Source organism: Patiria miniata, unplaced genomic scaffold (genome assembly GCF_015706575.1).
Source record: "Patiria miniata isolate m_02_andy unplaced genomic scaffold, ASM1570657v1 HiC_scaffold_6, whole genome shotgun sequence".
NCBI lineage: Eukaryota > Metazoa > Echinodermata > Asteroidea > Valvatida > Asterinidae > Patiria > Patiria miniata.
The window spans coordinates 14763099-14779297 of record NW_024037073.1 but is presented as its reverse complement, the minus strand read 5'-3'; the positions used below and the strand labels follow the sequence as shown (position 1 = coordinate 14779297).

At 41.1% G+C, this 16199-nt stretch overlaps 1 protein-coding gene across 2 annotated transcripts; it reads right to left on the bottom strand.

The window, feature by feature from the left end:
* Positions 1 to 198: 198 nt before the first annotated feature.
* Positions 199 to 15254, bottom strand: LOC119742619 (galectin-9-like). Of its 2 annotated transcripts, none has more exons than XM_038218741.1 (9): positions 15086 to 15254; positions 13894 to 13953; positions 12864 to 12952; positions 4741 to 4939; positions 3757 to 3882; positions 3159 to 3215; positions 2565 to 2656; positions 1117 to 1291; positions 199 to 823 (listed from the first exon to the last, which is right to left on the bottom strand). In XM_038218741.1, the coding sequence occupies exons 1-9, from the start codon at positions 15155 to 15157 to the stop codon at positions 677 to 679; spliced, it is 1017 nt and encodes a 338-aa protein (XP_038074669.1). In that variant the 5' UTR covers positions 15158 to 15254; the 3' UTR covers positions 199 to 676. The 2 variants fall into 2 exon arrangements, with proteins under 2 accessions (XP_038074669.1, XP_038074670.1); XM_038218742.1 differs by having other exon boundaries at positions 200 to 823; positions 13894 to 13958; positions 15086 to 15182.
* Positions 15255 to 16199: the final 945 nt, after the last annotated feature.

Genomic DNA, 16199 nt, shown 5'->3' with positions numbered 1-16199 from the left:
TTAAAAAAGCGTTATTAGCAGACGATTTACACTACTCAAAATATGAAAATACGACACTGATCAGAACTAAAGCAAAGCGCGAAGCCATAACGGCGTGGAATTGGAGTTGGAATTGTAGATACTCAGTGGTGCGATTTGAGGCAAATTCTTACCACTTTTACCAATTTTTTTGAGCAAAAGATAATCATTTTAAACATTATTTTCGAGTTTGGAGTCATTGAATCAGTTATTCTGAGTCGGGGACGAAAAAAGTGGGGGGGGGGGGACAAACGATGTAATATCCCCCCACTTTAACAAGTGGGGGGGGGGGGACATGTCCCCCCGGTCCCCCACTGATCGACGCCCATGCCGACCTCGAGTAAAATCCAAAGCCAATCATAAATTGGTTCATAAGGGGATGAACAACAGTTCCAATGAATGTCTTTTACTATAAGAACAATTTACCAGGGATCCTTTTTTTTAGCTTGGGTGTCCTTTCTCAAGATCGTATTTTTGTGTAATAAGATAGTTATCTCAGGCATGAGAAAAGATCTCGAGGGCTTTGAGTTACAGTTCATTTGAAAAGCTTATCACTTGACTTAATCAGAACTTGACTACAACTCCTATGTTATAATGCTTACAAACTTGATTACGATTTTGGACTCATTGCTTTCCTGAAACATTGAGCGACTTTTAACTAGTCAATGTTGATAGCGTGGATGGTGACGTCACCATCAACATTCATGGATTTGACCCCCTGCGGGCCATGGCGGTGGTTGTAGTCGATCACGTGATGCCCATCAACCTGCACTCGCAGGCACTTCCGCATACACAAGATGGTAACCTGGGGGTAAATAATACAAATTGTATATTAACTTGTATGTTCTTCGAAGACCTCAAATTACTGTTGCGTAATTTTACTGTTTTTCCTGGATATTATTATTTATCAACCACATAACATAATTATTTCAGTTATAACAATTACCACAGAAACCCAACGGTGGAAAATGCTTCCTTCTTTGGATGGAAGGCATGCTGTTGAAGGGCAATAGACCTAACTGATAAATTGTTCACAAACACGTGGAGCAGGCAGGAAACTGAATTTGTTTTTTGAAAAACCCAACGACCAATGCTTACCTCGTGCGTGCCACTGGGTGCAAATGGAAATGCACCACCCCTTTCCTCGCCTCCCCACTTCCCGTTCCGTTTCGAGTTGCGTACGATGGTGCGTTCAGCAAAACGGGGATTGAAGTGGAATGCAATGTCATCCTGCTGGGGCCCGTAGTAAGCCCCATTCAAATTGATAGCAAACCTGCGGGGAAAAAGGTAACGTGTTATACATGTGTTTTCAAGTTGGATGTTTTTGTCACGTGATGCCAACTTTCAGCAACCTGTTCTTTCTTGCTTTGCTGAGTCTCTTAGAAATATGATGGGTGTAAAAGGTAACATGGTCTATGAGAAAGAAATGAAGTATCACAAAATTGGAAATATTCATCTCATTTTGTTTTCAACGAAATTGCATGGACTTACTATCACTGAAAAAATTCGCACGTGGTAAAAAAAGTGCATTCTACCCTTGAGGTTCAGTCTTTTCCAGAAATGTTTGTAAGATTCTGAGACCTCGGCATATTCAAGGGCGGATCCGGGGGGGGGGAGGCAAAAAAACCCCGAACCCAACTTTTTTTTAAAGTGGCGTCGCAATAAATGCAGACACTGCGTACACCACCATCTTTTCCTTTTAAAAAAATGGTTAAAGTGGTCAGAAATTGCCTTAGATCGCACCACAGAGCATCTAGAATCAAATTGTTTACCCACGCGGTAATATTTTTGACCAACTTTTTGGGGGACCAAATGTTTTTTTGGCCCCCCTAAAATTTTGTTCTGGATCCGCCCTTGGGCATATTCCGCAATCATATATAGGTCCTTCGTATATGGCATTTTTCTTTTCTTTTTTGCGAAGTTTATATAATTAATTCATAATGCGGAAAAGTTCATAACGCGGAAAAGGCCCATGTTCTGTCTCAAACAGACATAGACCTCTATACTTTAACATTTACTCCTATGCAAGTTCAAATTGCGTATTGTCAGATTATATGAAAATGCCATCTGCTCTAACCTATATAAATCGTGTTTAATTGCCGTGTTTTCACTTAGAAATTCCTTTAAATGACGTCATTAACAAAATAATAAATACATGTACTTTCAAAAGACTTTCGATAAATTGATACTTGAAGTCTTGAAGTCATTAGCTCTTTATCTCTTATTAATCCAGTACAGTTGTAATTACTAAAACTTCAAATCTTTGCGGGTGAGCATCTTTTCGGTTATTATCCAAATGTGACAAATTTTGCCGTTGTCTAATTTCCGAATGTTCGCATCATCCGTCTTATCGGCCAAGATGTTAGCATCATCCGCCTATCGGCCAAGATGTTAGCATCATCCGCCTTATCGGCCAAGATGTTAGCATCATCCGCCTTATCGGCCAAGATGTTAGCATCATCAGCCTTATCGGCCAAGATGTTAGCATCATCCGCCTTATCGGCCAAGATGTTAGCATCATTTGCCTTATCGGCCAAGATGTTCACCTGTTGGGAGCTGGGCTAACAGTCAGCTTCATGGTGATCATATTGCCGTATTGTAGTCCAGACGGTCCTATTGGGCCACAGAAGGGAGTCGACTGTATAAACGAAATGGGAAAATGGCTTGAAAAACTGTGGCGGTGATTGTTAGAGTGGTGCTAAATTGTTGTAAAACTACAGGTGGGTCTTTTCTCGGTGGTGATGGTATTAATGGTGGTGGTGGAGTGACGGCGGTGATGCTGGTGATTAGGGCTCATGGCGGTGATGGTGATAATGTTTAATATGTCGACAGTATGGTGATGATAAGAATGAAGATGATGGCGATATCAAGATGAGGATGATAGGGATATTGAAGAGTTTATTGGTGAATATAATGAGGAACAGGATTGCATTAATTATGATTACCATGACGGTGAATACAATATTTTCCCACCCATTATGTCTCCTGTCTTTGACACTTGAAGCTACGACCCTCGGCATTTTCCTATGATACTTTCACCGCCTTTAATCTTCTTTTGTAATGAATAATATTAAATTCGATTACTCCCCCCCCCCCAAAAAAAAAATGAAAACAAAAATTCATCGTGTAACGGCACTCACCGGGTTACTAATTTGTATTCCTGGCTGCCCTTGTGGACCTTCTTGGAGAGCTTTGGCCTATACGAAATAATCAACCAGATAAATTATTTCATAAAACAGTAGTATTTAAGGATTATTAAAGTATTTGGTATACATTTTGGCTTCAGTTTAAAACTGATGAACGACAAATTTTTATGAATAAAAGGTATTTTTTTTGGGGGGGGGGTGTGAGATTTGTGTTTTATCTTTAATTTTGTTATATGAGCGTGATATGGATACGCAGGGCAGTTTTGCATTTTAACAAAGTATGGATATTATTTGGGAAATATTAATTCTTTTGAGGAGATGGAAGGATTAAACATTGAAACCCAATTTTGAGTAGCCACGTCAAGACTTCCACTTTGTGCACTCAATCCCTAACAGTCCTGAATCCTCCAATTTTAATACGATTTTGCACACCCCCTAGGGAGTTAGGGTTGCAGGGGGAGCAGAATGCATTGTGTTGGGGGTGGGGTGGGGGAGGGTTCGTGTTGGATGGCATGTGCCCAGATTCACATGTCGTAATTTAACATGCAACATATCATCTTTTTTAATACCTCATCATTCTTTAGTAACCTACCTCTGTGGAGGGTGGGTCATAACGAATGCTGGTAATCGCGACGTCTCCAGCCACGTTGACGGATGTTATCTGATGCAGGTCCACGCGGTGCTTGTAGTCTAAAAAGTGACGGCCGTTCACACACACCTGCAAACAAGACGTGTGAAGTTTCTTTTGAAAACCCAGTGTTCGAAGCCATAAAAATTGAATTGGTCAATATTTAACATTAATACAACCTCACAGTGAAGCCTCATTACGTTGACGACATGGATATGATCATGGAGGGCTATCACCAAGATTTGTAACACGACGGAATAATGCTGTCGCGACATCCACTCCAAAAAGATTTGACCCGCATCTGGGTCAGATTTGACCAGACCCTTTTCCGGGTCGCGAATTTCTTTTCCGTAGGCGGGATGCTCCAAAGTCATGAATAATTCAATAGTTTCGATCGGGCCAGTATGTTTATTCATGAAACAGAACAATGATATCAGGAGCATTGTTGCTATTTCGTCAACCAATTACCTTTAAAGCATTTTAAAGTACGGACGTCGTCGAGTTACCACAGTAGCCTAGTGCTAGTAGCGTGATGAGTTATGGATGCAATGATCCGTGGTTCGAATCCACGTCATCGCTGCTCATTTTCAACAACTATTTTGCATCTCTGAATTTATAGTTGAGATAATTTCATTTAAGGGAAAAGGAGAACGAGAACCTTAAGTGTCTTAATTGCAACGATTCAAAGGAAAACTGAACTTTATGCGTGACATTAATTTGAACAACCCACCTACGGAAAAATTGCTTCCGTGGCCAAAGACACTTCTCCAAGTCACTTTTCCGGGACAGTTGACACAAAAAAAGTGTCATTTTGACACGAAAAACTAATTTTGACAAAAGAAAATGTAGTTTTGACACAATAAATTTGCCGCATCCCGTATCGAATTGGACCTGAAACTTTTATGGGTGTATTTTCGTCATTCTGTTTTTACTTGCACTCTATTTTACCTTAAACTCGTTCCCCTCGCACAGAATGACGAGTTCAAATGACTTTCCTTGGTCGAAGGGAACGTTGTCGAGGCTGCGCTCCTCGGCCCCCCATTTTCCGCCAACCTTGGTGTTGCAGACGACGAGATTCTGGCCCGCCTGAAAACGGGGGTTGAAGTGGAAGGCGATGTCTTCACCACTCTGGAGGTTCACGTGGAACCTACACATGGAATCAAAGTATAACTTGATGGGATGGTTTCCAAACATTGGGTTCGTCTATATATGGCTTCATACCCGAATATTCTGAAGCTTTTATGTAATGCAAAAGGAAACTCTTATTTGGGCTTCGTATAATAGGATTTGATGTTTGTAAAATACCTATGTTTGAACGAGGAGCCTAGAATCCCTAAAAGCCGAAGACAAGGCTACGCTCGGATACAAAAGGTTTACTGAGTAACGAAGGATATTTTACATGATCTTGTCTCGCTTGGCATGCTATATGAGAATTAATGTAATGCAACCGGGTTTTTTTTAAATTGAGCTAGGTATGAACAATTTCATGATCAATACGAAGGATGAGTGTTTTGGGAGAATTACCGGTATGGGACTTCATGCACGCCTGTGAAACTCTTGTTTCCCAGAGTTCAGATTCGACCCGGATAAAAAGTCAGATTTGTCTCGGCTCTTTTTCGAATGACACGTCTCCTCCGAATTACCTTTTCCGGGCCATTTGACCCCGAAAAAAGTGTTATGTAATAATTGTCATTTCATCCAGAGACATGTCACTTTGACCCAGTCTTGGTTTCTTACCAACTTTTACCGGGATTCAAGGTCGAATCTAACCAGGGACGTTTATGAGTGCATAAAATCAGGAGTAAAAGCAAGTTCGTGAAAGAAGCTTCAATTAAGATTGTAATACCAACAATGATGAAAACACATAACCCCCTTCCCCGTCTAATTGCCATTATTTTTAGTAACATAATCGTGTACAGTGTATTGAACTAAAACAAAATCAAACAATTTAGCCATGTTATACATTTAGCATATTTTGTGTTAAAAAAATCTTCATAATTTCTAATTAAGTGCACAAGTTTCGGAGTCTTGATGCTTCGAGGATAGAGGGTAATCTCCATTGGGAACCATGGGCGTCGCCATGCAGGTTTTTTTTCTAGAGGGGGGCAAACCACATTATTTTCAGTGGCGGCGCCAGACTCTAATTTTTTTTTTGGGGGGGGGGCAATTGGGGGAAAGGAAATATTTGGGGGCAGACAAAACAAAATTTCAAGCCCTGTGTACGCGCGCGCAATGGTCCGGAAATAAGCCACTAAAGCCACTTAAAAGATGTAGTCGTGTTTATGAATGAGAAATGTATCAAACCGCAGAATGGTGTATAACAAATGTATACAATTTGCTGAGGAGAATAATAACAAAAACAATAGTAAATTCATAGAATAACAATAGGTTTTGGGCTCGAGGCCCAACACCTAATAACAAATGTGCAAAGACGTTGGCTGCACACGGCTGTATCAATGCATGTGTGGCATGTTTTGTCTCAAGTACCAATGTTTATAACGCTTTCATTAGCCCAAAATATGTTCATATTTTATGCATCTTATAGCGAAGAAAATATAAATAATTAATCTATTTGTTGATAAAGTGTTGGGTGAAACCTGTGGGGGGGGGGGGGACTGGGGGGGGGGGAGATAAAAACGGGGGGGGGGGGGAAATCCCCCATGCCCCCCGTAGCGTAGCGCCGCAACTGATTGCTCAAAATCCTTGTACTTTCTCTAGCATATTCTCAATTATCATTTTTCGAGGGTGTGCGGAGGGACACTTGCCCACCCCACCCCCATGGACACCCTGCGGACGCACATGTTGTTAAATCGTCGCTTTGCTCACGAAGTGACAAAAACCTCGAAAATCGATAATTATTCGATTTTGAGTTTTACTAGCCATTTTATTATAGTTGTCTCAAGGAACAATTTGACCAAGTTTCAAGGCAAAATATTGTTTACTTTCTTAATTATTGTAAACAAACAATTGACAAAAAGCCTGAAATTGGTGATTTTCATTTTCACCAAGTGTAAAAATGTGTAAAATGTTCTCACGAAGTGACAAAAAGTCACTTCGTGAGCAGGGCCAGAAATTATACAATGGTCTACACGTGGAAGGATGGGAGCATACACGCGCGCGCGAACGATGTTGAAAAAGAACAGACGCGCGCGCGCTCAACTGTCATGACGCGCAAAAGTAACAAGTTTGTTGCGTCGAAAACAATCCCACGAAGTGACAAAAACTGTGTACAAAGTAATTGGCAAAATATGGGACCCAAAGTTTTGATGTTCTCACGAAGTGCAAACAAGTTTTATTAATGAATTACTGTTTAATTACGAACTATTTTTAACAAACAACTATGAATTAACAAAGATCAAATTATATCCTATCGGACAATGCAAACATTTCCGAATTCTGTTACTGCAAAGTGGTCGAAAATGTCTTTTGAAAAAATGAATAACTTCAAATGCGATTATCTCAGAATGAACTTTTGTCAAATTTTTAGGTTTTTGTCACTTCGTGAGCAAAGCGACGAAATGTGCATTGAGTTGACTTTCGCACCTCGTCTTCTCCCCCCCCCCCTTTTTGGGGCTTTTCCAGCCCCCCCCCCCCCCCCCCCTCGCGACGCCCATGTTGGGAACTAAGACGTAAGTCGTGATTTTTTCAATCTGTACGATCTATACATGTATGACCAACCTCGTCCCCAGTGCTTACTTTATTTCCAACCTCGTTTCCAATAGTAAGCCCTGGATAGGAAACTTTCTTCCTGTATCTTCCTTTATTCGATACCGTAATTTGCTAATAATGGATTTACATCGTGTAGTTGGTATGGTTATATTTCCAACGTGCATTACGTGTTTTCGCGATCATTGTAATTATAACGTCCACGCTTTCCCAATAATACTCCTTTTCTTTCGAGTTTGTTAATATTAATATGAAATGTGATACTGCATTGGGCGGGCCAGACTGTAACATTTTAACTTCCAACAAAAAGTCGTGTTTTCATAGCTCACGGCGCGACGAATTGATGCTGTTTTTACCCCCGACACCGCATACAAAAACAAACGCTAATGTGACGTACATGCAGGCACCAGACTATTCCTCATTTGCATACGTGTTCAAAAATCTTGCACATGCAAATGAGCCAATACCAGGGTGAGAGAGCAGGTAGTGGTGGGCGCGTACTGCTCGACACCCTGGGGGCAAGGTTGATGTATGACTGCATTGTCAATGTTGGGTATTTCTCATTCCGGTAATTTCCCGACGCGTGCAACATAGTAGGCCTACGTCTGACCCGTGTGCCCTCTGAGTTTTGATAACGATAAAAAGACATTGTACTACATTGCTCCCTTAGAAACTTTTGCATGGTAACACAAGCCATACATGTAGAGTTGAATTTGTGCAAACACGATTTCAAGACATCTCGAAATAACTCAGGGGCTTTTAGACTGTCAAATGTTTAGAGATATCTTGAAATGAATTTGGCGCATTGGTGCCTTCACCACTCTGGAGGTTCACGTGGAACCTATACATGGAATCAAAGTATAACTTGATGGGACGGTTTCCAAATATCGGGTTCGTCTGCTACATACCCGAATGTTCTGAAGATTTTATAATGTCTAAAGCAAGCAAAATGAAAACTCTTATTTACGCGGTCACGATCTCGTGGAAAACTAGACTCGCATTTTTTGTTTTCAAATTTTGTGCAAGCATCCGGGCGCGTCGACGCGTCCGGGTAGTAGCTACGCACGCATGAAAAGGCTGATGATTGGTTGGATTTTTGCTACCCTTTTGGGATAGCAAAAATCGTGATTATGAAGAAAAACATAAGAATTTCTCGACAAGTTAGAAAAGGCCATCGCATGTGTGGTCTCCATCTCCAGTCGCTTCGCGTTTTCGTCGCTTTAAATAGGGCAAGTTAAGTCACGATGGCCTTGGTGAAAGGCTAGAGACAAGGCTGCTTTGATACAAAGGGTTTCCTCAGGAAGGATATTCTACATGATCTGGTCTCGGTTGAAATGTTATATGAGAATTAATGCATTTCGATTTTCTTTTTAATTGGGCTGGGTATAAACAAGTTAAAGATTGTGAATGATGTGATACTTTTGTATCCCAGAGTTCAGATTCGACCCGTATCAGGCTCAGATTTGCCCCGGCACTTTTTCGAATCAAAACGACACTTATCCTATGAGTCATTTTTTTCTGGGCCATTTAACCCCAGAAAAGTGTTACTGTGACACTAATAATGGTCATTTGATCCAGAGCAATGTCAATTTTACTCGAACAATTGTCACTTTGACCCAGATTGGGTCTTACCAGGATTCAAGGTCGAATCTGACCTGGGACGTGTATGGGTGCATACTCTTGTAAGTATCATATAGAAGCCGAAACTCCTGGAGTAAAGGTAAAGTTCGTGCATGAAAGAAGCTTCAATTAAGATTGTAATACCAACAATGATGAAAGCACGTAACGCCCTTCCCCGCCTAATTGCCATTATTTTTAGTAACAAAATCGCGTACAGTTTATTGAACACAAACAAAATCAAACAATATAGCTATATATTGTAGCGGGATCCTACTGGGCTCTTGTCCGCCAAATCCGGCCAAACGCAAGAAAAGGGGACAGACAGACGGGATTTCGAACTCTGAAGGAAGATCTCATTTATTTCGCCAAGCGGAGTCTGCGGGCAACTTGCCGCACTGCTACCAGAACTGCAACTGATCAATTCCCAGCATAGACATGCAAAGTTTCACAAAATGTATTACAATGTTACAACTTTACCAAACCCTGGAATCTAGCCAAGTTCATCCCGCGCAATTGAACAAAAGAACCCCAAAATAGCCAACCTATTTGTAGAGCCTATTTCCGGAGCGCGCGCTAGCCAGACCCAAAACCAGGTCAGGTGTGTGCCGCCGGAGCCCCTCCACCGGAGCACTAGTGCTAGAAAGCAATGATAACAACAGTGTGCATAGACTGTCCGTTACAATATTATGCATTATGTATATTTTGTGTTAAAAATCTTCATAATTTCTAATTAACTGCACAAGTCTTGGAGTCTTGATGCTGCGAGAAAATATAGAAGGTTATCTCCATTGTGAACCATGGGCGTCGCCAGGATTTTTTTCTATAGAGGGGGTATCAAGCACATTATTTCCCAAAATCCTTGTACTTTCTCTAGCATGTTCTCAATTCATCATTTTTCGAGGGTGGGCGGAGGGACATTTGCCCACCCCACCCCCATTGACACCCTGCGAACGCCCATGTTGTTAAAAATTAATGTGCATTGAATTAAGTCAATTAACGGCAATAATAACTTCGCACCTCGTCTTCTTTTTTTTCCCCTCTAGTTTTTTTCTGTGGCTTTTCCAGGGGGGGGGGGGGCAGCGACGCCTCGCGACGCCCATGTTGGGAACTAAGACTGGTTAAGTCGTTATTTTTTAATTTATGGTACATTTCTGTTTTGTTTTTCTTGGCAGTATTTTGTCTCCATTCTGTATGATCTATACATGTATGACTGCATTGTTAACAATGGGGCCGTATCATAACTCCGTCGCCTCATAAGTCCGAAATTTCGTCGGAGTTATGGGTCTTTAGTTGGTTAGGGGATGCAATTTTGTCGAAGCTATGAGGCGTCGGACCTATGAGGCGTCGGACTTATGAGCGGACCCCTTACCAATGTTGGGTATTTTTCATTCCGGTATTTTCCCGACGCGTGCAACATAGTAGGCCTACGTCTGACCCGTGTGCCCTCGGAGTTTTGATAACGATAACAAGACATTGTGTAGACATTCTCCCTTAGCAAGGGTTTGGTAGTAGCACAAGCCATAGATAGGAATTGTGCAAACACGCATGATCACGAGCTTTGGACTTTTACGACTGTCATTAAACATTAGGAATAAGAGTGCTAGCCTGGTTTCTTCACCCAAAACAAAAAGTATTGCGTTTCATTCACGGAGGAAAGGGAACCCGAAGCAGGATGCTTGCGGTTTTTTTTAGTGTCTGTTTGCATCATGCATTAGTAAACAGTTATTTTATTCCTGCATATTCGAGTCATGCTACGTACCTTAAACGGCCCATGATGAAGGCCTAATGTATTTGTTTTTTGTGCACTCCTTGCAATTGCACCTTTATGTCCCACTTAACCTTGAATTTTCATTTTGACATTTTCGAAGGTATTTTGGTACCGTTTTGGCTTTTATGCTAATGTAATTCGCATATTCATGAGCAAAAGTGTGATGTCATTTCAGGCAGATACCTCAATGTTACAGCTATTTCAGCACCAAAAGTTGCCAGAATTGCATTGTCAATGTTGGGTATTTCTCATTTCGGTAATTTCCCGACGCGTGCAACATAGTAGGCCTACGTCTGACCCGTGTGCCCTCTGAGTTTTGATAACGATAAAAAGACATTGTACTACATTGCTTCCTTAGCAAATGTTGCATGGTAACACAAGTCATACATGTAGAGTTGAATTCGTGGAAACACGCATGAACACGAGCTTTGGGCTTTTACGACTGTCATTAAACATTAGAAATAAGAGTGCTACAATCCCGGCCAAAATGGTTGGGACACTTCCTGAGCCTGCCACGGTCACCCACTCCCCCGCTCAATGTTGTTCTCTCCAGCTGATGGAGCACACACCGCGCAATGAGAGACAACATTGAACGGGGGCCGGGGGTTGGAGGCCCAGCGAGGTTTTGTCAGGATTGTAGCCTGGTTTCTTCACCAAAAACAAAAAGTATTGCGTTTCATTCATGGAGGATAGGGAACCCAAACAGGATGCTTGCGGGTTTTTTTTAGTCTCTATTTGCACGTTGCATTATTAAACAGTTATTTTATTCCTGCATATTCGAGTCATGCTACGTACCTTAAAAGGCCCATGATGAAGGCCTAATGTATTTTTTTTTAGTGCACTCCTTGCAATTGCACCTTTATGTCCCACTTAACCTTTAATTTTCATTTTGCCATTTTCGAAGGTAGTTTGGTACCGTTTTGGCTTGTATGCAAATGTATTTCGCATATTCATGAGCAAAAGTGTGATGTCATTTCAGGCAGAAACCTAAATGTTACAGCTATCTATTTCAGCACCAAAAGTTGCCAGAATTTTTTGACAATTTGATGTCGTAAATTTCCTTTTCTTTGGTGATTCCTTGTTGTTTCAGTACATGGCAGTATTAAAAGCCAATAAGCAAACTTTTCTCACAAAATTAATGTTTTTAATTGGCAAATGTTTGGGTTCACAATTTGAACAGAAAACCCCTAAACTGAACAGTGTCTTTCTGAAATGACACAAAAGCATGGGCATTTATTAAATGTTTAAAGAAGTACACTTTTCAATAAAATTCACCAAACAGGGATGTCAAATAGTTTTCATACATTTAAGAGGAGTAGAAAGTCGCACAAAATATGTTCCGAAGAACAATTCATTGCATGGACCCCTTAATAAAAAATTGACTTATTGTTGAAACGCAGGTTTTGAAGTTGGCTATCAATAATATTAGCTTCCCGGAAAATTATGTTTCAATGGATTTCGCGTATTGAAATTGAGTTACAGATCTTGAAATGGATTTCGTGGTATTGTGAAACGGATTTAGAAATATCTTGAAAATATTTGGAGATATCTTGAAAACATTTTGAGATATTTTGAAATCGATTTCAAGACATCTCGAAATAACTCAGGGGCTTTTAGACTGTCAAATGTTTAGAGATATCTTGAAATAAATTTGGACATCGTGAAATAGTTGGAGATACATGTACTTTGAAACAATCAGAAGCCACCACTTTAACTTGAATAAAATGTGTCTCTTTGAAGACATATAAGACCACATGCATTTATCCCAAATAAAGTGTGCTATGGACGATATCGTCTTTCTTGATCACAAGGTTGTGCAGCGTTTTTCATTTTTTTTCTCGAAAAGTTTATTCACTGAGCTGAAACTTAAACACGTAAGGTTTTGAACATTTTTTTGAAGGGGTGCTATTATTGTAAACGTATACAAAGTGCATGAAAAGCAAATGATCCAATATCCTTTAATAATTTGCGCGCCAAAGTTCCGCGCGTGTCACATTGACTGTTCCATTTTGCTTACCTGTTACTCTGCGGCAGCACAAATCCTTGAACGTAAATGGTCTTGTTGGAGGAATATCCACCGGGGATGTTTCCACTGTATGGAACAGCCTGTATGGAAAGATTGAGGGTAAATTGGCATGGGCATTGGTCGCTATCCAGTGGCGAATCCAGAGGCTACGCCCCCTATTTCTCACCTTTTTTAAGGAGGTATTTCTTGTCTTTTCTCCCAGTTTCTTCTGCTTTCAAAAGGTTATTTAATCACTTCAAAGACAAACATTTTCACCCACAGCATGAACAAATAATATGCTGCACTTATATGTTCCGGTTTCGCCTCCATTTCGCCCCCCCCCCCTTTCTTTCGTAAATGCTGGATCCGCTACTGATATCGAGAGGAAACGCATTTATGAACATCCTTTAAAGGTAGAGTACATCATTTGCAGCTATCCAAAAGGTAATTGACGAAATTATTGTTAAAAAGATTACTTGGTTTAAAGATAGTAATGGCACTAAAGTCCCTGTGAAATTATTTTTTTTCTGGCATGCTTTCATTTTGAAAAAAACAATAAAAGAAGGTCATTTCCAAAGATGCGTCTAAAGACGCATTTTTAAAAATGTCCGTTAGTAGTTGAGTTTTAATTTAGCGAAGCCTTGACACACACGCGCGGTTGCTGTATTCTTCAGTTCAGTGCGTGACATCGCGTAGCAGCAATCGGCTGAATGAGAACGTGTCCCAGACGCTGATTTTGGGCGCAATTCAAAACATGTTTTGCCAACTTTTGAATTGAAATCGAGATCCTAGAATATTGTTTTCTCGGAATATACAGCATTCACTGAGCTAAAACTTCATCAGGTTAGTTGTTCAGCACCCTTGTTTAGATTTTGAGCACTTCTGTTGCTTCAAACGAAAATAATGCACAATTGACAAAATTAATGATGTACTCTACCTTAAAATATCCTAGCAGTTTTGATAACACGAGTTTTCAATGTTTCATTTCCCTTTTGTGTCGAATACGTCAATTAATGCATAAGTAAATTGAAACAATACTTACCGGGTTAGTCACTACATCAGCCATGATACTGGTTTCTCGTTTTGAGGGAGATTTGATGACCTACACTGATGAACATGGGAAGGGAAGAAGGTTGTTAGTATGGTTACACCCCTATGTCCCGACACCCCTATTTTCCGACACCCCTATGCACCGACACCCCTATGTCCCGACACCCCTATGTTCCGACACTTCTATGTTCCGACACCCCTATGTTCCGACACCCCCTATGTTCCGACACCCCGATATTCCTAACTATAACCGGGAGTAACACAACATTATATGTGCGGGTTGTCGGAACATAGGGTTGTCGGAACATAGGGTTGTCGGAACATAGAAGTGTCGGAACATAGGGGTGTCGGGACATAGGGTTGTCGGAACATAGAGCAGTCACCGTTAGGATACTGAGTAGGTTATGAATGTCAAAACGTGAAGTATTTCATGACGGTACATATTTAAGTCTGCATATTTGTTTGGATTGCACATGTCCTGTTCACTGTAATTTGTATTCAGTGAATAGGAACCCCTTGACTAAAGAATGGGAGGTTTCCGCTAACACCGTGTGAATATTATCTCTTTTGAGTTGAGTGCTTTTCCGCTGGGAGCCAGTTGTATAAACACGACGTTTCGAACAGTGTCGTCATCATCAGACTACCTTGCTGGTGTAGTTGTTTAAGTTGTACAGGGTGCTTGGATTCAGCATTATACATGCGTGTATTATAGTACTCGGCAATAGTCAATATTAATAACGATATAAGCGGCCGTATAAAATATTTAGACCTCATGTGTTCAGGCGTCAGGAAATGACCATGTATTTCTGAAATTAGAATGAGTAAACATTTGTTATGAAGATAGATACCTGCAACGGTCTATTTTCCAGAGTCAGACTTGTATATGCCACCAAAAAATCGGAAGGTACATTTCATTTGAGTTGCTTGTACAGTTTAATAAGTCAAGGCGATCGACTCCGTGCCTTGAACCGGAAGACATTTCTACAAACTGTTGCTGTTCAATACTATTGCTGTTAACGTTTATGTGGTAATATCTGTACTACCAGTACCAGCCTCCCGTGGAAGACGTAAGATGGAGGATGGATCAGGGTGATATAGCAGGACGTGTTGAACGCAATAGCAGAAGAAAAGGCAATGCATAATTAAGATTTAGGAGGAAAAACAGGAGAGATAATTTCACTTACCCGGAGCCAACAATCAAGACAACAATGCACACCGACGTATGGGGTTACAATGCACATACGTCCAACGGTCATGCACGCACAGTACGCTAGCGCTCAGTTTCATGGAACAAATATGGAAGTTTGGCCCACTTCACAGCCTTTTCCTTCCTCTACGGTTCGCTCGTCCCCCCCGCCCTACAAACAGGACGCTGGGATACGCTGATGAGCTTCACAGAATCTTGTGAAGGAAGTGGCCTATGACCTATGTATAAAGCATCTGGCTGCAGCTGTTTCAAGACCACACTTAGACAATGTGCGCAAATGCTATCCGAAAACTTCCCATAGAAACGCGCACATTCCATACCGGATGTGATTTCTGTTTCATTGCGGACCATGTGGACAAAATTTTGAGCGTCGCATAAATGCAATCCGACCGTTCGTGATTCGAAACGGAGCCTGAGCAAGTGACGGGAATTCACGGTAAATTTACAACACAGATATTTACAAAATGTCCTACATTTCGCTTTTCAACGAAAAAAAATCTCTAAACTGGAATAAAAGAGTAATGAATCAGTCTTAACGGCCGTTTCAAACCTTGCAGAGTCATGACCGTGATGACGCCCAGGTCACAGGTCACGCAAAATCAATCAGAGCGTGAATTCATCAGAGTATCCCAGCGTCCTGTTTGCAGGGCGGGGGTACGAGCGAATCTCTACGGGGGCAACCAAGTAAATAGACCAAAAATCCGTCCGCCGAACTCAGGAATAATTGTTATACATTCATATATACATAGTCTCTCATTTAGAGAGTTCTGAGAGCCATCATGGAATTGGGGGATTGAAGACATAATTATGACCAGCACATCATACACATCTGGCCTGGACCTGGGGCTTCTAATTCTGAGCAACGTGGATGCAATTGGGTCCGAAAGTGGCACTATTAGCCATGTTGTGGAGGGATCCTTTGCAAAATGGCTACTTAATTGGAAAAATATTCATGTTAGGGGTGATCTTCTTTGGGTAAGAATTTCTCCAAAAAAGTCATTGGTCGACCCACCCAAAAAATGAAAGGAAAACGAAAGACGACAAAGTCATCACCGTTTTTCAGCCGGAACACCTGTGAGAGTTCTGAGTAT

Coding starts and splice junctions, on each gene's coding strand:
- LOC119742619 (XM_038218741.1), bottom strand. CDS start 15,157: ATGACCGTTGGACGTATGTGCATTGTAACCCCATACGTCGGTGTGCAT. Junction 13,954..15,085: donor GTCTTGATTGTTGGCTCCGG/GTAAGTGAAATT, acceptor TCATCAGTGTAG/GTCATCAAATCTCCCTCAAA. Junction 4,940..12,863: donor GTGCTGCCGCAGAGTAACAG/GTAAGCAAAATG, acceptor TTCCATGTGTAG/GTTCCACGTGAACCTCCAGA.